The sequence below is a fragment of the Crocodylus siamensis genome, chromosome 8 (genome assembly GCF_052110815.1).
Source record: "Crocodylus siamensis isolate JL-2025a chromosome 8, ASM5211081v1, whole genome shotgun sequence".
Classification (NCBI taxonomy): Eukaryota; Metazoa; Chordata; order Crocodylia; family Crocodylidae; genus Crocodylus; species Crocodylus siamensis.
In genome coordinates this window covers 12,368,990-12,396,261 of record NC_143402.1, presented here as the reverse complement: position 1 = coordinate 12,396,261, position 27,272 = coordinate 12,368,990, and the positions used below count along the sequence as shown (strand labels likewise).

The following is a 27,272-nucleotide window of genomic DNA, read 5'->3' as shown; positions in this document are numbered from 1 at the left end:
TGGAATCAAAAATGAGCGTCTGTTCACTTGCTTCTCCGCTTAATCTACACAAGTTAGTCTAACCTGCTAAAATTGAATCAATTTTGCCTCAAGCTTTTTGATAGTCTGAACTTAGTCTAAGAAAGCAGCAATTAATGCTACAACTGCTCTCTTGCTACCAAACTCCCAGACTCTTGGGGAGCCTCATAGGCCAGATTACACCACTGTGGGACAGATCTGGCCCATGGACTAGGGGTTAAGCACCCCTAATCTAGTGTAACCGGAAGTGCCACGTAAATATTTCCTACATTAGACATGATGCTCATGAGACATGGAATCAAGGCTGAGATAAAGATGTCAAGAGGCATCGGTGCATCAGATGGAACGTTCTTGACACTACAAACAACTCCACTATCACCCAGTGAAAACAATGGATGCGTAAAGCTCCTTTCTGCCTCAAAACGACTTCTCAAAGCCTCTTGAGAGAGAGAAACACATGAAGGTATGTCCAGACAAAAAGTAAATCTGGCACATGATTTCTCATTTGCCTTCAGTAAGTACTTCCGCAGTGCCCTCCCCACCCCACCCCCCTTAACACATTAGCAACATCACACTTCTGTAGGTAAGTTAAGGTGTAGTTAGGAGGACTGAATGGTTGTCATCCTGATCTAACGTCGAACAAGAAACCACAATACTTCGTAGACTTTAATTCCAAGCATCAGTATGAGAGGATTTTATGGAGACACAGACGAGAACATAACCACTCATCACATACATTATGTCCAATCCTTCTGCTACTAGAACTCTAACTTAATAAGAAACAGGTTTTGATATAGAGTGTAACCCAATTAGAAAGTCCAAAACTAGGAGGGGTATTTGGTCTTATTGGGATAGGTTATAAACCAGAATGTTTTTGGATGCCTACAGTTATTCCCAAGCAGTAAGTGAACATCTTTTGACACATGACAAAATTTTCATTTTACTTTGCAGAGCCTAAGGCTAATGATAAAATCCAGAGTTATACACTGATTTCTGAGAAAAGGCTATTACCATTTTAGGCAAAAGTGTTGTACTATGTTTTAAAGCAACCTTATTTTATTAGAATATAAGGCAAGAATGATCACGGATCAGACTGACTCACCCTAATGTTTGAGGCCATAACCAACAAGGTGGCAATTTTAAACCATCAATACGATGGAAAACCATCAGTATGCTATGAACCAAATTCAAGTCACTGGGATTTAAGAATTCATAAAGCTTGTAAGATAAATTCAGTGAGTAATAAGCAGACTTCTCAGTTTAACGGTCTAGACTTAGCACTTTAAGAACCTGGACCTTTATCTCCAAGTACCTAAGTATATGAACTCCATGTAAATAATGCTCTTTAAGTACAAAGTACTGACAGTGCAGTCAACTTAACAAGCATTAATTACAGCACTGTTAGTGCCACGGTATTAGTATTAGCAGGCCCAGTACTGACCTGGTTTTTCCATTTTCAAAGCTTCTAATAGCAGCACCTTGACAGCTGCTTTCCTTTCACTGTTTCAGATGCAGTTAAACCAAGTGTGATAAGTTACAAAAAAGACCGTTACAGTTAGCATGCTCTTAACCAAAGTATAATTAAGCTTCAAAGTAGCCCATGAGGCTAAAATATGCCAAGAACTTCTGTTTATACACTGAACCACTACTTGGGGCTAGACTCACACTATACAGTGAAGTGAAGTAGGCAGTAAGCATAGACATGGAATACACAGTACTTTAAAAAATATTTACCTGAAAATAAAAGAGAGTCCCACGTATACATATAAAATAAGCTGACTGACACCAAAAGATTAAGACAACCTATTCTTGTTCAAAACAAATTTAAGTCTGCTATCTGGGGTACATAATTTTCCTCTCATTATCATGATGCCTAGAAACCTCAACCAATATGGGTGGCTTGCTGTGCTGACTACAGATAAATATATGGTAAAAGTTAGTCGAATAATCAGAGAATAGAAATCGGAAAAAATTCTTCAGAAGAACACTACTTTTTGTAGACACTTCTTCCAAAGACATCTACATTTTTATTTTTAGAGAGACAAATTCCAGAACATGCCACTGAAGGAAAACAGTGGAGGGCTATTAGTCTTTAGGAAACATTTATGTTGATAGTTTTTTCCTTGCAAATGGGGTGCATCTAGGGACATATTTTACCCCTACTGAAAGACATGTGTACTGATGTACTCAATTTATCTCTACTGAAACAACACATAACTATGGCATCATCTAATAAAAGGATGAATAGACTGTCTTTGTCAAACAGTACAAGCGCTTTGATAGCTGGTTTACCACAGAATAAATGCTGTGTTGACCTTCAAACATCAACAACTTGGCAGGATGAGAATACCAGACTAGCTTGATAACTATACAGAACTGCTTTCTTCAAAAAATAAAGGATTGCTCCGTTTTGGATAACATCTCGCTGGCAATCTGGTGACCAAAGAGCCTCAGTCTTGCAACTGAAATAAGTCACCACCACCAAAATGTTCATCAATGAACATGGCTTGAGCCTTCACAGGAAACACAAGCTTCCTAAGCCAAAACATCCACACAAGGCTAACAATGAATTAATTACCTGTTATGTCTGAACACGCGGTAAGTCAATTTGGGACCTTTGATACTTGCTGGTATTATTTGCAAAGACCAAGATGCTCCAAGAAGATTATTTACTTTTAGACCCATTTAAAACTTGCTTCTGCATCCATAATAGTGCTATTCCGTAAGCTAAAAACCTAACATTTTCAGTATCATTTATGACTATACAAAAATTAAATTTGTGCCTAGATTTAAGAGTTTCAACTTTACTTTTTAAACACAAGCAGACATTTCAAATAACCTGGAAGCACACAAAGCTGGAAGCATAATTTTAACATTCTGAAAGGCTGATGCTACTGAAAAGGCTCCCCTGTCCCTCCCCTCCCAATAGTGCCATCAGGCTCAAACAGCTTTCAAGAGTTCTTCCTCATGATGAGGTTTCAGGTTCACAATTTCCATTTTAAAGAAATAATATTGCATTAATGCATCTTGTCTTTTTTCCTGTAAGGGATCTGTATTTTTCATACTTACATCAAATTCAAATTTGACTTCAAAGGTACAACAATGTACAAAATAAAAGTTCTACATCTGATATCATGATTTTGATTACATGAATTATTCAAGACTTTCACTCAAGAAACATGTCATTAAAACCAGTTACAAAGTTTTATTCGTATATTTAACAGATCACCTATTTTTTAAACTTAATTCTGGGAATAATGTGATCTAGCAGTGTGAACAGGTAAACTGAAAACCTTTGTGGGTCACACGAAACTACTGGAAGTTAAAGCATTACCTCATCAAACTCTTCAGTCATTTTTCGGATTATTTCAGAATTCTGCATGTGTCGAAACATCTCTGCCGTAACAACTCCTACAATTCACAGACATTAGATTAATACTGTAGATATGAAAGAGGAATGACAGACTGCATATTACCTAAAACAATTGAAATTGGACACCTGCCAATTAATACAGGTAGAAGTTTTTTGTTTGTCATGTTCAAGTTACACAGCCAGGCAAAAAATAAAATCTCATCTCACATATTCATTGCCTGCATTTAGAAGCACTATTAAAATACAGAGGGTTGTACCAAAATCATACCTGCAGACAGTGATACCAAAAACACTGTAATTTCCCTCCAAACTGAAAATAACTTCAGGGGACATTAAAGTTTTGGTTTTAAAATACTGAAAGGTATCCACATCTAGAAAAATGGACACAGTCATTTTTTAACTTTATAGTTTGGTACCCCCGCCTACAGTTTACAAAACTGTGTTGCAAACAATATTCCCAGTTCACATAAAAGAACAACATTCTTTGAGACACAAGCTCTCATAACTCTTAAAGATGAGGGATAGGTTGAACTCAAAAATCCCAAAAAACAGACATTAAGAATGCATTAGATCTTATATTTTTCTTCCTACCACCTCCTCTCCACCACAAAAAAAAAAACCAAATCAAATCAACCAAAATAAAATTCAAGAGCATTATAGAAATTTCAGGTCAAGGCAATAAAAACAGAAGTGCTGTGAGGGCAGTTTGCCCACGTCCCATAACAAGGGAAATACCAGTCCATCCATCTTTAGAAACCCTTCCAGGCCAACAAAAAGGCAAATAAGCAGCTGAAAAAGGAATGAAGGCCCGCAAAATATCACCACTCAATGCCACATCTTTTTAGTAGACAAAGTAGAAGGACAGCCTTCTCCACCAATCAGTAGCAATGGAGGAGGCCTCCAGGGCCTCTTGACCAATCATCAGTGAGGGCAGGGCTGCTGTGAAATGTCCGTGAAAAGGGTTCTGTGCACTGAAAAAAACCCTTCACCTCACCCCACTTTAGGTAGGTCCCTAGCCCTAACGATAAGAAAATGAGCGGATGTAACGTATGGCAGTATATCAACATGCATCTTACCTTTGCAGCCTGAACACTGAATAAAGAAGTTGATGAGATCAAGAAGTGCTATATCTCTGTCATGTTTGTATGACTCTATCCAGTCATCCACTACAGACTGGGAGGGTGGGGGAAAAAAAACAAAACAAAACATTAACTCATTAGTTCTTTTTAAAAATTGGCAAAAAAGTAACTTATTACTGAGCATCAGGAGCACACGAAAACACGTGTAATTTTTTCATCTCCTATCAGCAAATGGAACTCTTAAAACTATTACCCCTGCAAAACATATATGTATACACACACACACAGAACAAATGACTACAGCATAACATTATGGTTCCTAACACATACTCTTAGAAGAAAATTTAAGTTTTAAACAAAAGACTGTTTCTTAATCTACACAAGCAGTTCTTTCCAGGTACTTCACTGGAGTCCACACTTCAGTACCTACTTCCAGAGTAAGACTGCCAGGAACTTCCTATTTTCCTTAAAATGCTGAACTTTTCATGAACTGTTCCTTGAATATCAGCTATGTGATACTATAACAAGAGATCTTGAAGACTGGGGCAGAGACTAAGAATTTGTTCTACACTTAAACAATTTGCTATCTTAAATGTACTTACAGGGTTGTATCAGCTAATGCCCCAATAGAGACATCTGAATGATACAAGGCGCATCTTCTGCTGGTATAGCTTAAACTTGTGAATATGAATAAGCAACACATGCAAAAGGATGCGCTTGTTGGTTCTACACAAGGACTTCTGTCCACGTTCTCTTAAAGCCCTGATTTTTTCACACTCTGAACCAATATAACTACTAGGCCTGTGCGAAGCAGCTAGTATTTGCTTCAGATTCAGCTGGTTCAGGGGGCAGCGATTCAATGATTTGAATCATAGTCCCGAATCAATCCAGCCGCTGAATCTCCAAGATCACCCAGGCCTACTCTACCAGCCTGGCAATGGCTGCTGTGCCCACCCCAGGTCCAGCACTTTAGAAAAAAAAAGCGCCCCAACTCAGCAGGTGCTGTTGAGTGGGGCGGGGGTGGGACGAGAGAAAGCCCCACTGCCCCATGCTGCGTGAGGGGCTCTGCATGAGCCCCCCCGAAACCCCAAGGCCGCTGCAGGAGCAGTGAGTCCAGGGCTTTTCTCAGGTCTTTTTCTTAAAGGGCTGGAGCTGGAGCAGGCAGGGCACCCACAGGGGGTCTGCAGGGCTTGTGGCAGCGCCCCCCACACAGCCTGGGCCAGTGGGGATTGCCTCTCGGCCAGCAGCAGCTGGTGAGTTGGGGCTTGTTTTTTTTTTTTGTTTTGTTTTGTTTTTATAAAGCACCAGGAGCTGAGATGGGAGGGGAGACAGGGGGAACAGGCAGGGGTCCCCCCGCATGGTCCCCTCCCCCAGCCCCCCCTCCCCATGCCTCGTACTTACCAGCTCTGAGTCCAGCTGCAGCTCCCTGTTGTAGCCATTGGGGACTTTCCGAATCAAAGCTCTCTAAAATCTTTTCCAATCCTTTAATTGGTCCCGATTTGGTCTGGATTCAGAGATTCGGCCACCAAATCGGGCCGCATCTCTGCTGAAACGAATCAGGGACTGAAGCTTCACGCAGCCCTACTATCCTTTACTTTCTGAACTTTTCCATTTCCCCTCACTCAACGATGTATAGTAGAAACTTGAACTTTATTATAGATTTACAGATGCTAGGGTCAGAAGGGACCTCAACAGATCATCAAGTCCAACCCCCTGCCTAGGCAGGAAAGGGTGCTGGAGTCAGATGACCCCAGTCAGATGCCTTCTCTTAAAGACCCCCAAGGTAGGAGAGCACTACTTCCCTTGGAAGCCCATTCCAAATTTTGGCCACCCTTATTTTGAGGAAGTTTTTCCTGATGTCTAGTCTAAATCTGCTCTCTGTCAGTTTGTGACCATTGTTCCTTGTTACCTAAAGAAGCGCCCTGGTGAACAGAGCATCTCTGATCCCTTCCTGCATGTCCCCCTAATGAAATTTGTAGGTGGCCACAAGATTACCTCTCAGCCTTCCCTTGCAGAGGCTGAAGAGGTCCTGGTCCCTCAGTCTCTCCTCATAGGGCTCATCCTGTAAGCCCCCAGCCATAGGAGGTGCCCTCCTCTGGAACCTCTTGAGCGTATCAACATCCTTCTTGAAGTATGGCACCTAAAACCAGACGCAGTACTCCAACTGTGGTCTGACCAATGCCACACAGAGGGGAAGTATCACCTCCTTGGATCTGTTTGTCATGCATCTGCTGACGCATGATAAAGTGCGGCTAGTTTTGCCGATGATTTCGTCACACTGACGACTCATGTTCATCTTGGAGTTCACTATGACTCTGTGATCCCTTTCCACTTCTGTGCTGCTGAGAGGGTCACTTCCCAGCCAGTAGACGTGCTGGATATTTCTGCACCCTAAGTGCAGCACTCTGCCCTTGTCCCTGTTGTACTGCATCCTATTGTGTACTGCTCACTTTTCTAACCTGCCCAGGTCTGCCTGCAATCATTCCCCACTTTGGAGTGTGCACTTCACCCCACAGTTTAGGGCAGAGTACACTTCACGCCCACATCCAAGTCACTGATGAAGATATTGAAGACTACAGGTGCAAGGACCGAACCCGGAGGGACCCCACTACCCACATCCTCCCAAGGTCGATACTGACCCATCTACTACCACTCTTTGGGTGCGAACACTAAGCCAACCTGTCACCCACTGGACCGTGTAAACATCTGTGTCACAGACTTGTAATTTATTTATGAGAAGAGAATGAGATACTGTATTGAAGGCCTTCCTAAAGTCCAAGAAAATAACATCCACCTCTACTCCTGCGTCTAAGCATTTTGTGACCCTGTCATAAACAAAACCAGATCAGTCAGGCAAGATCTCCCTGCTACAAATCCATGCGGGTTTCCCCACTGGACTCCCACAAATATGATTCTTCACAATCTTTTTAAAGACCGTTCCAAGGATGGAGGTGAGACTGACTGGCCTACAATGACTCAGATCCTCCTTCCTCCTCTTCTTGAAAATAGGGACCACACTGGCCCTTTTCCAGTCTTCTGGGACCTGACCTGAGCGCTCAAACAGCCATGCCAGTGGTTCTGCTATGACACCAGTCAATTCCTTTAGCACCCTCAGATGCAGCTCATCCAGGCCTGCTGACTTGAACACATCCAATCCATTCAAGTGTCCCTCTGATGCCCATCTAAGAACCCATTAGGAGACTTATCTTGAGCCCTGTTCACAAACACTGGGGCAAAAAACTCATTGAATAGCTCAGCCTTGTCCCCCTGTCTGTCACTAATTGCTCCTCCTTGTTCAGTAGGGGCCTATGCTGCCCTGTGCCTTCCATTTACTCCCTACATACCTAACAAAAGACTTTCTGTTGTCTTTAATTTGTGTTACCAGCCTCAACTCTGTAGTTGCTTTGGCCTTTCTAACTGCCTCCCTGCAAGTGCAAGCCAAGTAAGTATACTCCTCCTTGGTAGCTTCCCCCCAGCTTCCACTGCCTATATGCCTTCTTTTTTGCCCTTAGGCTCCCGTGGATTTCCCTGTGTAGCCAAGGAAGTTTTTTGGCTCCTTTCCCCTTTTTTCCCCTCGTACTGGGATAGTCTTCCTCTGTGCCCAAAGGATCGCTTCCTGTAGGAATGACCACCCTTCCAGGACTTGCATCTCGCCAATACTGTTTTCCTGCAGTGCGTCACTGACTAAACTCCTAAGCACACTGAAGTTAGCCATCCTAAAGTCAAGCACTTCTACCCTACGCTAGTTATCTTACCCACCCTATGCCATATGGTGAGAATTCAATTGACTGGTGGGCACGGTCCCCAGGGTGACCTTGAATCTGCAGCTCCCCTACCAGCTTCTTCCCCATAGCCAACACCAAGCCCAGGGAGGCATTCCCCCTAGTGGGACCATATACCTCCTGCATTAACAGGAGAAACAGTACTTACTGAAAGGGTCAACATTAGCAAAAACCTACAATTGAAACAGCCACCCACACCAATATAGCAATATTATCAAAAGATGTCTAAAACCAATATCTGGTCTTTTCTACCCTCTCTGACAGTTGTTTTATGTATTCATACAATTAGAGGAAAAGGGATTATGCAACAGAAGCCTTCCTGTGCTTCACGGACGAAGCTCTAGAAGAGTCTGTAACACTGAAATGGTGGCATCCAGAGATTAACGCAGCCTCTTTAGGCAGACTTCCCAGTGGCAATTCACGATTCCATGAGACCAAATTTAGGACTATGAATCGCTCTTAACTCTTCTTTTCACAAGGCGCTCTCCATCATGGATCCGGACAGACAGCTGTCAGTACCCCTCAAATAAATGTACCTTTATTTTACCACTTTAGATATGTTATTGAAGGATTTATATCTACCTATTGAAAAAATGTGGTGCTCAAGTTAGTTAAAAATAGGAATTTTCATTCTGTGGGAATTCCAAAAAGTGTTCCGTATCAGAATGAAAAAATTAGGAGTTAAAAAATCTCCCCCCCCCTCCAAATCCAAAACATTCTAAAATTAAGTTTATTTTGCCCAGACAATTTTTTAATTCAATTTTACCTGGAAACCCAAGCTCTGCAGCCCCAAATTAAGTTTTGCAGGAGGGACCCTTGGCATCTTAGAGCACCAACCCTGTAACAGTCTTTCTGCCAAGGAGGCAGAGGGGTAAATATGGCAGACAGGGTTCCACTGAAGTCCTCCATGGTTCCAAGAAATGTCTTGGGTGTCAACAAACTGGCTTTTTCTACTGGAAAGTTTCTGTGCACAAGCCCCATAACCGTTTTTACAAGATCACCTGGGGACTGCCTACCTCCAGAAACTTATCACAGAGTGAAATTTCCTGGCCAGGATCCAAATCGGCTCCTGTTCAGATCATTTTTATAAGTAGTAGGCAGCATATTAGAAAGTTATAGCACAAAAAATGATAGAACCTTAATTGTGTTTTTTTTACCTCCACTAATTTAAAAAGAGGAATTTGTGTGTTACCCTTGGTCATTAGTTAATTCCTTTTAAAATGTTTATTGAGCTCTGGTAACCTCCAAGCCATTTAAAATTGCAGTTTTATTATTCCCCATCTTGGTAATTATCAACATTATGCATGTCTGAATATATAGTCATCTGAAGCTACTTAGCAAGGTAAGGTGTAAACCAACATCTCCTCAGGGAGATTAATAATGTAGCCCCTTACATTATAAAAGTGATTGTCATTTTTATTGTCATTATTTATACCCTCTTTACTTTCTATATTCTTGCTGACAATGAAATGGTCAGTTTCACTTTATATTCTTTATGCTGTAAAATCTGGGTTTACGCAATCATCGGACTTTTTAATAAATTTTAATGACAGGCATTTAAAGATTGCAAAAAAGTCTGCTCTGATTTTATTACTATTATTATTTTTGCAAAATATCCATTCTGACATAAATTTAAAATCCTTTCAAATCCCACAGAGACGCAGATCTTACCTGCATAGCACTCTTGCCCATTTTAACTACTTCAAACAGCATCATGTTTTCCACACCATTCTGTTGGTGATGCCCATTCATCCGATTTGGACCACCAGGCTTCCCTCCTCCGTTTCCACCTTTCCCCTTTTCCCCTGGGCCTTTTTTTCCCTTTTTACAAGTCTGCAAACAAAAGTGAGATTTAAATTATGGTCAAGTTATCACCCTAGGGAAACCGATAATGATACAAATAACTCTAAGCCTTTCTTATTATGTAAACGATGATTTCTAAAGAGTACAGTTATTGATTATGACTTATTTTACTTGAAAACGGGATCTAACCTGAAGGTAGTCATACACAGACTTAATTTTTAAAACGTCTGCAATATAATATTTGTACTTAGCGAGAACAACTTTATCAAACTGCTTTCCACTTGTTAAAAATATCTGGGTATGTGTTTTATGATATGGGTAAAACAACTTCTGAAATCCTTTTACAATATACTCCAAAATAGACATTCCTCTCCTGAGTGTCTGTCAGGTAATTCAGATATACAGGGAGTAATTAATGTAATAGGTTTGAAAAAAGTTCAGATAAGAGGAGTACACAGATAAAAGAAACTTGTTAGGGGAAAAAGTACCAATTGTTATCATAATAAAATATTAGGTTAGCTTTATTTTTAATTATCTTTATTTGCTGGGACAAAGGAATCCTCAGCTAGTAATTTTATTGAAAGGTTTATAAAGTCTTCACTGAGTTGTTATTTTTAAGTACTTTTAACATGAAGAGCACTAAAATTATATTGACCAATAAACAAAACCATTGTATCAGCATGCAATCTAAGCTTAGGTACCACTTCAGTGGAATGAAGTAAAAGAACAATTAGAGCTTCTTTTTGACAATACCTTACTATAGTGGTTCTCAACTTTTTTAGACACAAAGTACCCCTCCAAAACTTTTCCAAATGTAGCAGCACTCTATTCAAAAATCTGAATTTAAATTTATTATGCACAATATACACATTATAATGATATTATTTATATTTAAACAATTGATAGGGTCATATTACAATTATCCTATTGCCACCATAGCCAGGTCAAACTTCACTGCACACTCCTGCAGAGCCAGATTGGGAAGTGGCTGTGACAGGAGTATGGGTTCTTGCTGCCTCCTTCCTCATGTTAACCCTGCATGGCATCTCCCAGAAATAAGCATGCAAGACAGGTGGAAGTGTCCCTCGCATCTGTCTGCAGAAGGCACTCTGGATCCTAACTGAAAAGCAGCTACTACAGAGAGGCGCACCTGTTGGCATTACATTGTGCAGGCAGGTCATCACACCTGCTAAGTCTTCCTGGTTCGACTCCAACAAGCCTCCTGAAAATGGAGGCATGTGGTCCAGATCTACCTGGGTTAGTTCCAACGTGCCTGGCACTCCAGGTGAGAACCGCTGCCTTAGTAACATGCATTTAAAAGGCAAATGTATTCCTCTCTACTTAAATAAAAGTAGGAATATGAACTCCTCTCATTTGAGATTTTTTTTTTTTTTAAAAGGTATGAGGTATTCACAGGCCAATTTTCCCCACTATGATACAGAAAACTTATGAGCACCAAAACAAGTGCTTGTTCATTTCCATCAGCAAAAAAAAATATCCCAGATTAACTAAACATACTTTTCCTTTGCCTTGTTTTTGATTTTTTCCTTCAATATCTTCAAAGTCTGTATCAGAAGAAAAGTGTGTTTCAGACTCCCTGAAAAGACAAAGCACATGGTTACATAATTTCTTGGAAGCCAGCAATATATATAGCAGAGCTAAAATTGTATCTTCAATAAATATACCATATCAACTCTACTTGAACAAGTATTTAAAATGTGGCCTTTCATTTTAAACACTCAGAGGTGGATGAATAAGTATATAATTTTTGTTTTTCTGCATTACAAACTGAACAAAAGGTTTGATTTCTTAAGTATAACAACATGCTTTGATGAAAGAGAAAAAGATGGGTAAGAAAACCATCAGTGAAACGGGAGTTTACTAGATTCTTCACAGAACGTTTATTAATGTTTTGTACGTATGCTTCAGTTATCAAACCACATTCCATATTTTACCAACATCTGCAACACTTGCCAAAAAAGTAAAAGCTTCCCTCAGCCTCAAAAAGAGAGGCCTATTCTCTTGGTAAGTTCATGAAATACATGTATGCATCAACAAGAGTTATATTTATATTAAGAGATGTGTAAATACAGCAATTCAAAAGCCATTTACCTTAGGAGATAAATTCAAGCTAGAATCACATAAAATACTAGGTAGAATTCTCTACACTTCTATTTTAACCATTTTAAAAAGAGCTTTGTACGTACTTAAGGAGGCGTGGGGGGGGGTGTTAACCACTCCTATGGCATTATTAACTTCACCAAGTTTCACATGTATAGTATTTTTACAGTCCTCGTTAGGTACAGAATGTGGAACACTACTATGTGCATCTTTTCATACATGGAGATGATGTAATATAGCCAAGTCAGTACTGTTACTGACTTTGTAATTTATGTGTCTTGACTCCTGCTCTAAGCAATCATCTGAAAAGGTGATTTAAACTGAAAGTTTTTCCACATTTGCTTCTTCACGTAGTACTTCACGTAGTACTAATACATCCAGAAAATTGAGGCTCTGATCACACTTAAAAAGAAATCTTAGAACTATCATCATCTTGTCGCTCCTGTTTTTGAAAGTCTATCTAGTAGGGGTGCACCAATAAAGATTTTTTTGGCTGATACCAATGTCAATTATTAACCAGCTATAATTGGCTGATACCAATCCAATTGCTGATATGAAGCCCAACATCTTAAGAGACCAGCATCCAGCCGATAAGTCTGTGGGGCGTTATGGGCATGGGGGGTGCAGATCAAGGACCCCACAGTGAGGGAGGGAGTGGGGCTGGGGCAGGTAGGACGGAGCCATGGGAAGCTCGTCCGGGGGACAGAGCAGCTCCCGCTACTGCACACACTTACAGGAGTGGCGTGTGCCCCCTGGATTTATGTGTAGGGTAAGGGCAGACTGCAGGCTCAGGAGCTGTGCCAACCTCTTCCCGGGGGTGGGGGGCTCCGCTTGAGGCATGCGGCAGCACTGGGAGGTGGACTAGAGCCTCCGCAAAATTGCACCCCCCCCCCCCCGAACAGTCCATCTACCAGCATTGCTGCCACCCGCCCCACCCACCCTGAACTCAGTCGAGAGACAGCTCCACCACCGCAGCCTGCCCTCACCCGGCACATAAAGCCAGAGGGCACATGCTCCCCATGCCTCCCCCGGGGGTGCACGTAGCAGCAGCCCTCCCTGCCCCTGGATGAGTCGCCCATGGGAAGAGGCTGCCTGCCCCAGCTCAGCTTCCTCCCTCACCTTGGGGGCCTAATCTGCCCCTCCACGCCCTTTCCTTCCCCCTCCCAGACACACTGGCCAGATGCTGCCCTCCAAGCTGCAGAGCTGCATTCCTGGCCACGTGCATGCTGCAAGCTGTGTGCATGCATGTGGCACTTATTGGTGACATTAATCGGCTACATCAGCCCAAAAAAGCTGATTGCTAATAATGTCAAGTTTCCTTTCATCAATGCCGGTATGATATGGACCAATATTCTGGTGCACCTTTACTATATAGAAGACTCAGACAGATTGAAATCGTTCCCAACCCTTATGGCTAGAGACAGAAGTTACACAAACTGGCTTAAGTGATCAGAAACTGGTTTAAACCTGTACCAGAACATAAGTTCAGTGCACATAAAGCAACTTCAAAATGGCCGAAACTGGTTTAAGATAAACTTGGCTGAATGTAGTATCATTCTTACATAATTGAGGTCAAACCGGTTTATGGAACTTCTGTCCCAGACCCTTTCCTGGTTTAGGTTAAATCAGAGGCCCCCAGCATCCCAACATGCTTTTCAGCTCTGGGCTGCGCTGTGGTGTCTACCTCAGACAGCAGGGTTGGCGCCACCCCTCTGCTCTCTAGCCAGAGCAGGAGAATGGCCAGATGCTGACCAACCATGGTCCCCTGAAGCAAAGAGGGCAGCGAGGGGGTTTATGCTCTCCCCCCACAGGGGACCCCAGCCTGGGTGGGCCTGACCAGGGTGGAGCAGCCCGTCAGGCATTCCACCCCTCCCCCCCCCCCCCAGGAGCCGTGGGGACATGGCCAGCCCCAGCAGCAGCCTCAAGCAAAAAGGGGACAGAGAGAGGTTTAATTTCCCCCTTCCTCTCCTGTCCCACCAACATGGACACCAGCCAGGCTTTTCCCCGCTTCTGCTAGTGGATCAGAATGGCCAGGGACCCCCAGAGGCCCTCTCCCAGACAGGGTGCAATCCCATTGCACCTTCCCAGCCACCAGGGCCGAGGTTTCGCTTGGGACAGCCAAGGAGCAAAGGCCAGATCGGGGAAGGGAAGGGACAACAACCAGGCCCAGGTGGAGACATGCACAGAGGAATGACGGCAGTTCCATCCTGGATGTGAGCCCTGCTGAGCACAGACTGCAGGGACTGGGAGGGAAAGGGACAGGGAAGGGGCTCCAGTGTTGGCACTAGCCCAGGGCAGAGATGAACCAACCATGCAACTGGGGGAGCAGCTCCTGCCCGGTAGCCCTTTCTACCCACTCAAGAACGACACCTGAGCCAGCCCCCTCAGCAGCATGTACAGGGCGGATTCACTATTACCTGCGTCCCCTGGGCCAAATGAGCTGGGCAAGCACCACTGACTCTTCCCCTACCCAACAGCAGCAACGCAGCACTGCTCTGCGTACCAGGTGCAAGGCTGTACTCCTACAGCTTCTCTGCTACCACTGCCATCAGGTGGGCTTGCCCTGGCTGTATTGGTAGGTGCCACCCATGTCACTAATCTTCAGCTGACTGCAGGTGCAAGCAGGTGGGGAAGCCTTAGAGTCACAGATTCATAGATGCTAGGGTCGGAAGGGACCTCAATAGATCATCGAGTCCGACCCCCTGCATAAGCAGGAAAGAGTGCTGGGCCTACATTACCCCAGCTAGATACACATCTAGCCTTTGCCTGAAGACCCCCAGGGTAGGGGAGAGCACCACCTTCCTTGGGAGCCCGTTCCAGACCTTGTAGGTGCAGACATCCCCACATAGTATGCGCCAGGTCGGGAGGCACTACTCATGGCTTCCCGCCACCTGCCCCAACAGCCGCCCAGTTTGGCGGAATAGGTGGCACCTGCCAGTACAGCCAGGACAGGCGCCCCTGACAGCGGTGGCAGGGAAGCTATAAGGGCATTTAGAGCTTTGTGCCTAGTACACAGGGCTGTGCTGCTCCACTTGTGCTGGGTACGGGAAGAATCAGCAGTGTGCACCTGGCAGCCCAGAAGATGCAGGTGATAGTGCTTGGGGCTGAGGAAGCGAGCCTGCCCTCTGTGCCACTGTGGGGGCTGGGACCAGGGCCAGCCCGGGCATCACTCTTCCGAGGTGAAACCTCAGCCCCAGCAGCTGGGAAGTTGCAGAGGGATTGCATCTCGACTGGGAAGGAGGCTCTGGGGGTTCTGGGCCATGCTGAGCCACAAGCAGGGGACAAGCAAGGCTGGGGTCCCTGCAGGCCAAGGTTGGGGTTTAAACTCTTCCCCAGTCATACTCAGCCTACCAGGGCCTGGTCATACCCCACACCCCACCTCAGTTCAGCTTCCCTCCAGTCTGAAGGGAAGAGAGGGCTCAGTCTAATACCTTCCAGCTTCTAGCGCGAGCCACTGCAGACACGTGGCTGCATTTCCAGAATCAAAAGTGAACGTCTATTCACTTGCTTACTGCTTCAATCTATGCAGGTTAGACTAACCTGCAAAGACTTTTTGAATGCCTGTAAGCAGCCTAAAAGACCCTGTGCTGATTAACTCTAAACTATTTTTCTTTCCAAAGCATGTCAAGTATTTCATGTGTTAGCACAATGCAAATTCTATGCATCTGAAAAACATCATAAACTGTAAAGTTTAGTGTGAAGGGATTTAAACCAACATAAAAGGCCGTGGCCTCAGAGGTGCCCAACCTGTGGCACACATTCCACAAGTGGCATGTAGCAGATGAGCAAGAAGGCAGGCAGCAGAGCAGCAGACTGGAAAAGGACCAGAATGCAGAACAAACACAGCAGAAAAAGGGGCTCAGAGTGACCCTCAAGGCAGCTGTGGGGCTTAATCTGTGGCATACCTACCAAAAAGTTGGTCCCCATCATTTTAACTGGTTTAACCAGAGTTTATTTCAGGTCACCTTTAATTAGGAATTAGTTTGTTAAATTGAAATATGTCATGCTTAAAACTGAAATAAAAAGACTGCCTAAACACATTCATACCAGTTTAAAACCAAATGAAAGTTAAATATGTCAACTGTTCCCTTTAAATAAAGCCTAAAACCCCCTTCCCCCCACAACTGTTAAATTTCTGTAGTACTTGATAACATTACTGAACCCTTCACACATGCCTAAAATCAGGGGTGTCAACTACATGGCCTGTCATATCCAACACAAGCAAGCAGGTCATCGAGCCCATGGGGCTTCTCAGACTGGAAGGCTCACCTTTGGGTTGCCAGCAACAGCTCTTTTTGCATGCACCCCTCCTCAGTGTAGGGGGCTGGTGGTCCCTTAGTTGCATTACTGGCAAATGCACGTAAATCCAGAGCCAGCTGTACAGATTACCATCTGGCTCTACTTAAAGAAAACCTTAAGCATTACCAACTATACTCATGTTCAAGTTTTCCCACTCCCTACTTTGTATAATGTTCTCAACAAATCTGAAAAAAATAATTTATTTAGGAGTAGTTTACAAGCAGTTTCAAAACTCAGGTGCATTTACCTGAAGTCATGGCTTAAAAAATGTTTTTTGTTTTGTTTTTTTTATAGGTGACCTAGACAAACAAACAGATGCATGTATTTTATTTCAAAGAAGTCTTAAAAGGGTTGATCAGTGTAGAAGAACATTTTCACCCTGCCTCCCCCACATCCATCTATTCATGCCTTTCTTAAAAAAATTAAGTAATAAAATAAAATAAAATTTTGTCTGTTTCTCAAAATACAGACTAGAAGACTAGCAGAATTATTAATGTACACATTATAACTGAATGTCTCCCATCTTAAGACATTATCAGCACTTGGCACAAGGATTAAGCAACTCTGTCTGCTTGTTAAGAACAAGCCCCCAGTTTCCCAAACAGAAGGAAAAAATCTGACATTAAAAGTATTCCTAACCAAAATGCTTTTAATTCAAAGAGCAAGTTATAAGATATCTTGTCGGAAAGATGCATTGTTCTAACGGAAACCATTTCAGGAGCATAGCTATATGGCTTTTCCTAGGAAAAAGGTTCTAATAAAAGATTCTAAAAAACTATTCTAGGGTTAAAAAAAGTCACTTGTAAAAGAGCTATTTTAAATTACCTTGGATACTGAAGACATTATTCAAGAAACACTTCGCATTTTACATTGCCATAATTGTTTGACAGAATAACCTTGCTATCATTGCACAAAATGTGCCATTTTTAACAATTATAAAAGCAACTGTATACACTGTAATTACCATTACAAAAAACGTGCATGTCTCTTTAAAATGTAAATACTATAATTTACTTACTGAAGGAGAGTAAAATCAGTTGGTATTTCTGGAGCTGCTATCATTTCTTTATCATCTTCTGTAACCCCACTGTATTAGAAATATGTTCAGAAACCAGTCTGTAATATGCAAGCTTACTTGCTTTTCTTCCTTTTGCTCTACACAATTCCTATAAAAAAAATAAAAACAAACATATACATATAGGTATTAAATCCTAAATTTTTCAAGAAAATAGAACCTAAAATTAAGGTGCAAAATGTTTGTGTCACACCCTATATATTATCCTTTAATTTGTCTCAAAAGTTTTTTTCTCCTTTTTAATACAAATCTGTACATCTACTACTCCCCCCCTCCAATATTCTCCTCAGGCTTCTGCAGCCCCTTTGTAATAATAAGAATATGTACAGAGAAAGAGTACCTATTAAAGCATTTTTCAAGGACAAATAGTAAGTGTTGCATATATGCCATTAGTCTAGGTCAGGGGTGTCAATGATACAGCCCATAGGCTAAATGCAGCCCATGGAACACAGTGCTGCCTATGGGTCTTGGACTGGGCCCATGTACTGCATATGGCACGCACAAGCTGATACGTGGCCAGTCTAGATTGGGCTCACACACCAGCTCCAGGCATGGGGAAGCAGTCTGGAGCGCATATTGACTCTAGCACGCAGTGCCAACTTCTGAGCCCAATCCAGCCCACGCAGGCAGATGAGTTTGATACCTCGGGCCTAGGTCAGATTAGAAGAGAATAACTTAAGAAAAAGGCTCGATATCGTCTCTGAACTAGGGGACAGTAAACAGTGTGGAGCACACAGAGCCCTGAGAAAGCCAAGCCAAAGAACAGATGTGGTTTCACACTGGTTTAATGCACTTTAAATTTAGTGTTCATCAACTTTACACCTCTGAATCACCTTAATTTTTTTGAGTACCTCCATAAAGAGGGGGCTGAGAGTGATACTGGTTCTTTTCACCACCTTTTTTTGACCTTCAACGTGGTTAGTATGTCAGTTTATCAACTTTATTATTTAGGGTGTCTTAACAAGCAATAACTTATTATCTACCTTGAAGACTAGTGAGATTGTCCCATTTTCGACAAAAAAGTAACAAGAATTGCTACAGCAGTTTAGTGGCCCATCTAGCGTCCTAACAGGACAAGTCAGTGCACAATTAAAAGAACTGCCATGTAACAGAACAGAGTGCACAGTAATGACTACAGTTAATTTTCCTAACATTTTCCATTACTGAAACCTGATTTCTGGAGCATAAAACTAAGTCAAGGTTAGCTGTTTATGATGGAATATTCAATACAGGCATCTGTCTCCTACTGATCTCCTTAAAATGTTAGTATGAAGTTTTTCATGCCATTTTAGAAAAAGTGAATTAAAGGAAAAGAATGTCATTTCTGAAAACGTGAACACATATTCCAGTGTCTTACTGAGAAGTTCTAGTGCCTCTAAACTATGGAACAGGAACCAAAAATCTACAAGGAACTACTATTAGGACATGCTCAGTAGAGGCTAGAGTTTGGCAGCTATACACTGCAAAGATTTTGTCTAAACTGAGCGTGCATAATTTCAGTCCTGCAGAGGGCAGAGCAGGATTTTTCTTGCAATTGCTCCTTCTGGCTACCAGAAGCCATTGGTGCTTCAAGCACAGGAAATGGAGGAGAGAAACCGCCTCTCCTCTGCTGCCAATGCTCTCCATGCGCTCTGAGTATGGAAAAAGACTGAAATGAAGTCGAGTGCAGAGGCATGACAGGAATCGAGGGAAACAGGGAAAGAAAAGAGCAGGACGGAAACAAATGCTGAAAAGTCTGTAAACCACTAAAATGTACTCCCACACACAACCTGGAATAGGACCAAGAAAAAAACAGATTTAACATTAGCTTGCTGTTTAGCCAACACCTGTAAAATCTACTGGGGGGGGTGGGGGGACAAAAAACCAAGACTCCCCCCCACCCCCCTTAATTTCATCCTCTTTCTGTTACCACTACCAGGTACTCCACTTGGGAAGTGGCAGAGGCCTGTGTTTCGGTTACAAGAACTCTAACTAAAAGTTAAAAGTTAAAACAGGAATTTTTCAAATGAAAGGTTTCTGTTTTTGTTGTTCTGGAAGTGTGGACTTGTTTTCCCCACAGGAAAGTATCAGCAGTTGCAATTAACTGTCAACAGAAAAGGCTTCTCAAGAGCAAGATTGTCAAAATAAAAGAAAACCCCAAACTGTAAAAAAACCAAGTAGCTGCTGGTCATGGCAGTGAGCAGCTGACTGCCCCAGCAGATAATTTGCACGAAACCAAAAGCTCTCACTCAAAAACAAGCAAGCAACAACCTCTCTCACGCTCCCCAAGTCCTTTTTAATCCCACTATTCAACAGGAAAAATTGTCAAAACACACTACCCATCCCTAATTTTGACACAGCCAATGACATGCAGGGTTCAATACAGCTCTTATCCATGGATTGTTTTTTTCATTTTACTTTAAAAAAATTGGAAACACACCCATGCACTAACCCTATTGAAGGAAATTAGGGTTCCTCGTGTCTATCTGCAATTACGACTTCTTTTAAAACCCCTTTATAAGTCAGTCATATACACATCTGTTCCCCAAATTACAGAAAAGTTATTTGCCCAAAGCCTCAGAGCATCAAAGCAAGGACAGTCATTTAAACTATTTCACTAACAGACTTGGTTTAAAAGTATTACCAAAAAAATGGTTTCAAACAATCACCAAAACATTTTTAGAAGAGGCATCAATTGCTTAAAAATGATCTTTATCACCAAGTTTAAATTATACAGCTGGTGCACCCAATGCTCCAAAATTAAAGCAGTCCTCAATTAAAACGAGATGCCTGTGGGGATCGTATTACACGTCTGGAGCAGATGGCTGCCTGAAGCTAGACCGCCATGGCAGAGATGGCAAAATCCAACAACAGTACTGATCCCCCATCCCCCCCTTGACTCCTACAAAACCCCAATTCCTCTGTTTGTATGACATGTATTCCACATAAGAGGACCAATCTGAAAAGCTAATTCTCCAGAAGAAACTCGCTGGAAGAATTTCATTCAAAACAGCCCACAGGGTCTGCAGAATCAACGGTTGCTGCTGCTGCATGGAGAAACAGAAGCGACTAACAAAACAGCCCCTTTGACCAGAGAGAACTTTGGCAAGTTCATCTCAGAAATCAAAGCTCTAAAATCCTTCATAGGCAGGCCCAGTTTGATAAAAAACAAAGCAGAGATAAAAGAAACTGGGGGCAGGGTCACAGACCTGAAGATAAATAAGCAACAAATCTGCGAAGTAAAATGAGGAAAAGGAGCTTGCAAAGAAAAATTAGGTTATAGAAAACTTCAAGAGAAGAAACAACAGTAGAATAAGAAGACCCCCCCATTGAGCAGAATATTTAGAGCGGGTATCCCACTCCTTCCTGCAGCTGAACACAACAGTCCCTATAGACAGAGCGCACCGAGCTCCCTACACCTGTGACTCTCAACCAGGAGCCACAGCACCCTGGGGGCCTTCCGACTCTCAGCTGTGCTATGCAGTGCCACGTAATGCTAGCAGCACTGTTACGTTTACTAATATGATTCACAAGATAAACACAAACTCCGAACAGAAATCCACATGTAGTTGTGTTCTTCCAGAGTTCTTCTGGAACAGAAGTGCTCTATTATTTTTCCACTGGGGGGGGGAGTGAAAACTAAGATCTTACATTATCCAAGGGGTGCCCCAAGACTAAAAAAGATGAGAACTGCTGCTCTACACTCTCCCCAATTCAAACAAACCAAGAGATACAATACTACATTTGCTGCTTTTAACAAAAGCAGCAGTTTCTGGAGAAGGTTAGAGAGAGACTTCTTATCCTTCTCTGAAAGGGTATAAAATGCAAGAGACTGACACACACAAACAGTGAGAGGCAACGTCACTGTACTGAACAGCAATTTCTTAAACCCAGGAGAAAGAAGACAGCAAAGTACAAGGACAAGACGACTAGAATAATTCACAAAACCAAGAGTATTCAAGAGGATTTGAGTGCAACTGAATAATTGTCTGAGGGAGCTTAAAAGAAAATATGAAAGGGGGAGTATCATGAGGGGAGGGGGAAAGAGATTTAAAAAAAACAGTGTTGGAGACTGAAATATAGGAAAATGGGGAAGTAAAGACATGCCCTCAATTTAAAAGCAAATGGTGAGGGGTGGGGAAAAGATATAAATATAACGTAACATAAGAAGAGACTGGGTGGAAGTCTCATATGGCTCTGCAAAACAGTTCTCCCCAGAAACCAGTATCTATGATACAGTGCCATGATTCCCTTACAGTTGGTAGTCAAATCTCCCAGGTATTGAGGGGTTAAATATTCCATGGCACCTGAGGGATGGGGTGAATTCTCCACATTTTAGCAGAAGGTAAAGGGTGCAAAATATAAGGATTATTTGTGGATCGAAGTGAGAGGGAAAACTGGGATGGGAAAGTTACAGGGGGAAAGGGAGGAAGGCCAGCAGAGGCTTTTGTAAATAAAGTTAAATTTTCAGGCAAGAACGTATAAATCAATACACAGAGATCAAAACAGTACTGCAGTTATATTAACTAGACCAGACATACACTTTACTTTCTTATATTAAACAAATGTAAAGGCAACTGTAGCTTTTAATGTGTGTGTACACACATGCTATATAACATGTTATATATTTACTATTGCTATATTAATATTTTATTATTATAGTATCCATACATAATAACACCAGCCAGTAAACCAGTGTGCGTCTGGCCAGACTATCTGAACATTAATAAATGCTATATTTACATATGGGAAACCTAAGGGGTAAGAATTCTTCTCTATTATTTATTCTCCTGTAAATATGTAATAACTCTAACCTTACACAACTGTTACTCCAGTGTTGTCATGTTTTCATATTTGCCTAAATAAAAAAAAAAAGTTTAAAAAACGGAACAAATTGGAACAAAAAAACCTCTCTCTGAAGTTACATGGTGACACTGTGTAAGACTAATTATTTCGAGGAAGAAAAATCAGGAAAGAAAAAAGAAAATGAGGTCATTTTGGCCAAAGCAAGTAATGGACTTGTAATTAAAACAGGAGAGGAATATCAAGCTCCTTCTTGGAGCTGAAGAGTCTTGGCTACAAAGATTCAATTGGGCTTGCAGTTTTCCAAGGGGAATGGAACTGTAGTTTTAATGAAGGAAGGAACTGAAAAGAGAGCTCAGCATTTGGCCAACAGTGTTAGAAGCCACTACGTTACTTATTTAGCAAAATGCTTTACAATGCAATGACACGTACGAGGCACAAAAGAGCTTACAACATTACACGGAGACATAGGACTAGAAAGGACCCAGGCAGTCACATTAATCCTAGCAAGGGGAAATAAAAATGACTCAGAAAATAAAGGTGGGGGGGGAAGGGGGGGACTAGGTAGGGGGATTATCTGAGAAAGGTAAGGACCATAAACAGAAAAGGGCAAAGATATGTTTGTTATGTGCACTTGTTGAGATGTCATTAAAGACAGAAAAAAAGACTATAAATGTTTGGATGTAGTAAAGTCAGAAAAGAATAAAGGTAAGTATGGCTACTTGACAGCTGTCATTCCAACCAACAGAAAACCACAAATTGTCTAAACGTGTCCCTACTATGGATAACCTGAAACACAGTTTTCAAACCAGGTGCTGACACATATATCACTCTATGAAAAAGACAATATACGTACTCCTGTATTACCACAAAACTGTAGCCGTCTTTAAAAAACAAAAACAAAAAAAAACAAACCCAACCTGAGTACTAAACACCTTAATTTCATATAATAATATATACACATATTTACGCAGAAATGCATATTTTACAACTAAAAATTTTTAAAAGTCTGGTTGAAAAAATGATTTATGAACTTCAGAAAGCCACTAAGTTCTGCTGAAACATAATTAACTTATTAACTTTTAGAAGAAATGTATCATGCTGAAAGATCACAAGGTGGAGCTCTAGCCTCAAGCTAACTAAGGAAACTCCAAAAGACAGGTCACCCAGAGGTTGACCTAGTTATTCCTGTACAATAAGCTTTATAATGTATTGTTATGCAGCAATGGTGTTGTTGCACATTTTGTTTACTTTTGCCAATTCTCTATATAAAAAGTTTAAATATACTAAAAACTTCTTGAACAAACACTGAATGAGATTAAAGAAATACTTGGAATCACTCTGGGCTCTCCTGGGGTAGAAAAGTATCAAAGACAACGCAACAGCATTATGACCTTATTCAACTGCTTAGAGTGCTCAAAAAGTAACAGCACGGATTCAAAGTCTGATGTCAGGCAGGGGGGAAGGTACGAAGGCAGACTGGTTCAGAGAGACATCAGCTTTCATGGGCAGCAGCCTATGCGGTCAGATGCTGTCTTATAAAGTTCATGTCTCTTCGAACCAGCTGGTCTCCCTCATGAGTTACTACAGATTAAAGAAAAAGCACTGTTACGCTAGGCCTTACCAAATAAAAAATGATAAACAAATACCATTTTGATTCACTGAAGCAACAAAAATATATGCAGACAATTAATTATGCAAAAATTACTGTAGGTTATGAAGGTTCAAATAGAAGCATTTGTGACTAGTACAAATAGCAAAGACTAAGCATGAAACAATACCCAGAATTGAAGCTGGTCTTCATCGCAAAATTGCTAAGTTGTGTGCTGCCGTTATCTCAGAGTCCTATGCACACAGTAACCCAATGTGATAAATGCTCTTAACCCAAGTTTAGTCCAAGAACAGAGTAAGCTAGGGTTCAAGAACAATTCATCAATGGCTAACATAACCATTCTGTATCAAGAACACAGCTAGTGCCACTTGAATGCCATTTGTCTTCCAACACCCACCCACAATTCCCACAATATGCACCAATAACAAATTCACTCTCTAGGCAATTGAAGAACTCAAAAAGCACTTTAGCCCAGAAAACACTAAGAACCATGGGATGTAGCTGAAAAGGTCTGTGCAACACAGATAAATGAGAAGATCGCCCGTGTGCATGCGCTAACTCAAGTGTTGTTTTGCAGTATGGCCACTCTCCCCAAAGCCAAGCTAATTCAAATTAATTCTGCTGTGAAAAGACAGCTGCATGTAAGCCATTATCTGAGTAAATCACCCAATATAGTAGTCCAAGATAAAGTTTACTATGGAATATTTAAATTTGCAAGAGAGACCAAAAAAACCCACAGCTTTATGCGAATTTACACTATTCTGTATTAGTTAAACAGAAGACTCAGAAATTATGAAATTTTAAATTATGTCTCTTGTTCACACGCACATCCCCACCCACCCACCTTTGCTGCTGTACTTAGTGTTTACAACTCCAGGTAAATTTGATCTGGACAAATGATAAGATGCTTTCATCATCTTTGTAGCCGAGTAAAAAATACAAAGAAACGGATGATGGTTTTACAGACAGAGAAGGGAAACAAGAGATTTAGATTTAATTCCCATTTGAAACTTTGGGCAAATTACTTAACCTTCCCCGTGCCTCAATTCCTAATCCCTAAAGTGGGAACTGTACTTTTGTAACAGGACTGGTACGAGAAAGAAAAATCAATGGATTGTGAAGCTCTCAGAAAGGTAACAATTTTATCAAGGGAGACAAATAAGACAGACCAAGGCTACCCAATTTGCAGCCTGTGGGCTCATGTCCAGCTTGCCACTCCAGCCATAGCTCTGACTGCTGCTGCTGCCAAGAAGTTTCCACCTTCCTGTCCTCACCCCTGGAGGCAAGGTGCCACAGCCCTAGGGGCCCAAGATGTCCAGGAGACCTGTGTGGTGTGCCTCCTGTGGCTCCTCAGAAGTTAAATTAGAAACCCTAAAACAGGGGCTCCTGAACTATGGTATGCGTAGCCCTGGGTATGCAAGACATCTCTGGAGTGTACACAGGAGAAAACTGTGTGATACCGAATTTAATTTTCATTATAATAAGGAACATTTAAGGAATTAAAATATAAAATGCATGCTGGGTTTGTGAGCAACTGGTAAATCTGGAAGCGGGTACACAAGAAGAAAAGGTCTGAGAGCCTAGGGTAGACCATTCAATACTGGAAAATACCAATGCGCCTTAATCAGCTGTGCAGAAATTATTCTTAGAATACTACAAGAATTTTCTTATTATTATTATATTGGTTTACTGGCATTGTCAACATGAAAAAACTGAAAAGAAAAACCAAGATTTCCACTTAAAACTCTGTCAGAAAAGAAGCCCAGTATAAAAATATAATTTTTAGGTCAATTAGGTATTTTCTTTCCATGGCAAAAAATGCCTCCAATACCATACCAAATTACTACTCGGAAGGAATTTTTAAAAAGCACAAGTTTTACATAGCTACATGGTCTTTGCCATAGGTCTGAAAAAGTGCATTATTCCTTCTGAAGTTAGACAAGGGGTTGTGTCAAATGCCATCAAGTTTTACTCAAATTACAAAAAACAAACAAACAAACCATTCCAAAATACTTAAAACGTAACACAAAACAAATTAACAGTTAAAGCTCCCTTTATCAGTGGTTCTGATCACCTGGCAGACACAACCCCAGAGCTGAAATGAGGTGCAATGTGACTATATGCATACTTTTTTTTAATTTTTCCTACGTGGCTTGTTTGATATACAAAACTTTGTAAGATTTTATAAGCAAAGTTATAATACTGGCAGTATTTCTATTTCTTCTTTGCTTAAGAGACCTGTCCAACTGGCAACAAGGGCTAAATTCAGAATTATGAACAAGGTTCACAATGTTGCCTTTAAACTTCCACATGAAGCTTGTAGTGACCCTGCTCCTGTAAACAAGACGTCAAGATAAGCAGGGCCTATGACATGCAGGGCAGCATCTATTCCATTTCAGATTCCCAAGCACCCTTCATTGCAAGATAAAAAGCCATCTTGTTTTTTTAAATACAGATTTTCCTATGCTGATACCAAGAAATAGCAAAGTTCCAATTGTTTTACTGCCTCTTACACAGTATAATTAAAATTTTGAACATCTGGAAGCAGGGGGGTTCAACCCCAGGTATTACTGCAGTACCATGTCATCAGGCCTGCAGGGATCCCCAGGGGTCCAGAAATTTGGTGGCACCACTCTCCTGATACCCTGGTCCCTGTGCAGTGGATCAGGCACCCAATCCCAGTATGCAGGGCCAGGTCCAATTCAGGCGCACAAGACAGGGAAGGCAATGCTAAGCCTGATCCCAGCGTATGGGCTTGTTCTACAGCAGAAGATTTCCTGGATTTGTGTTGATTTTATTTATTAAATACGTTTAAATATTCTGAAAAGCACAAGAGTTCATTAAGATGGGTTAGTTACAAGTTTATTCAGTTTGTTTTGTTTTTTAAAATCAACATACTTTTAAGAAAAAAAATTAAAATAACTGAGCTGTTTGGTATTATAAAATGCAATGACATGGGTTTAAGCATATGTATACCTTGTAAACTTGTTGTTAAATCTGTTACCCTTGGAACAGTGAGGGTTTTTTCCCTTTTTTTTTTTTTTTTTTAAATAGGGAAAGATTAGTATTACTCCATTTACTCACATGCAAGGCAAAATTTTTCTCCCCTCCATCAACCAGGGAAGACAACAAGCCTCCTCTGGATTCATTTGAGTATGGTGGGTAGTGGAACATAGTGAAAGTTAAGCCACCTACTATTTGTCACAAAGTACCTCCCCCCAACCAAAGGATGCCCTCCAGAGGTTACAATCAATCAACCGGTTTCTTGGGCTGTATGGGAGCTTCATTTTTCAGGAAGAAAATAAAAGCCCATTCAACAAGACAAAGA

The 27,272-nt window shown here is 41.6% G+C and overlaps 1 protein-coding gene across 3 annotated transcripts in view; it reads right to left on the bottom strand.

The window, feature by feature from the left end:
* Positions 1-27,272, bottom strand: part of STAG2 (STAG2 cohesin complex component) — a 118,199-nt gene that overhangs the window by 47,406 nt on the left and 43,521 nt on the right. For all 3 annotated transcript variants that reach the window (XM_090059318.1, XM_090059320.1, XM_090059321.1), the window contains exons 2-6: positions 17,494-17,641; positions 11,574-11,652; positions 9,924-10,085; positions 4,468-4,564; positions 3,353-3,429 (exon numbers count right to left, since the gene is read on the bottom strand). In XM_090059318.1, the coding sequence (XP_089915444.1) occupies positions 3,353-3,429; positions 4,468-4,564; positions 9,924-10,085; positions 11,574-11,652; positions 17,494-17,537 (459 nt within the window). In that variant the 5' untranslated portion in view covers positions 17,538-17,641. The remainder of the gene's footprint in view (positions 1-3,352; positions 3,430-4,467; positions 4,565-9,923; positions 10,086-11,573; positions 11,653-17,493; positions 17,642-27,272) is intronic.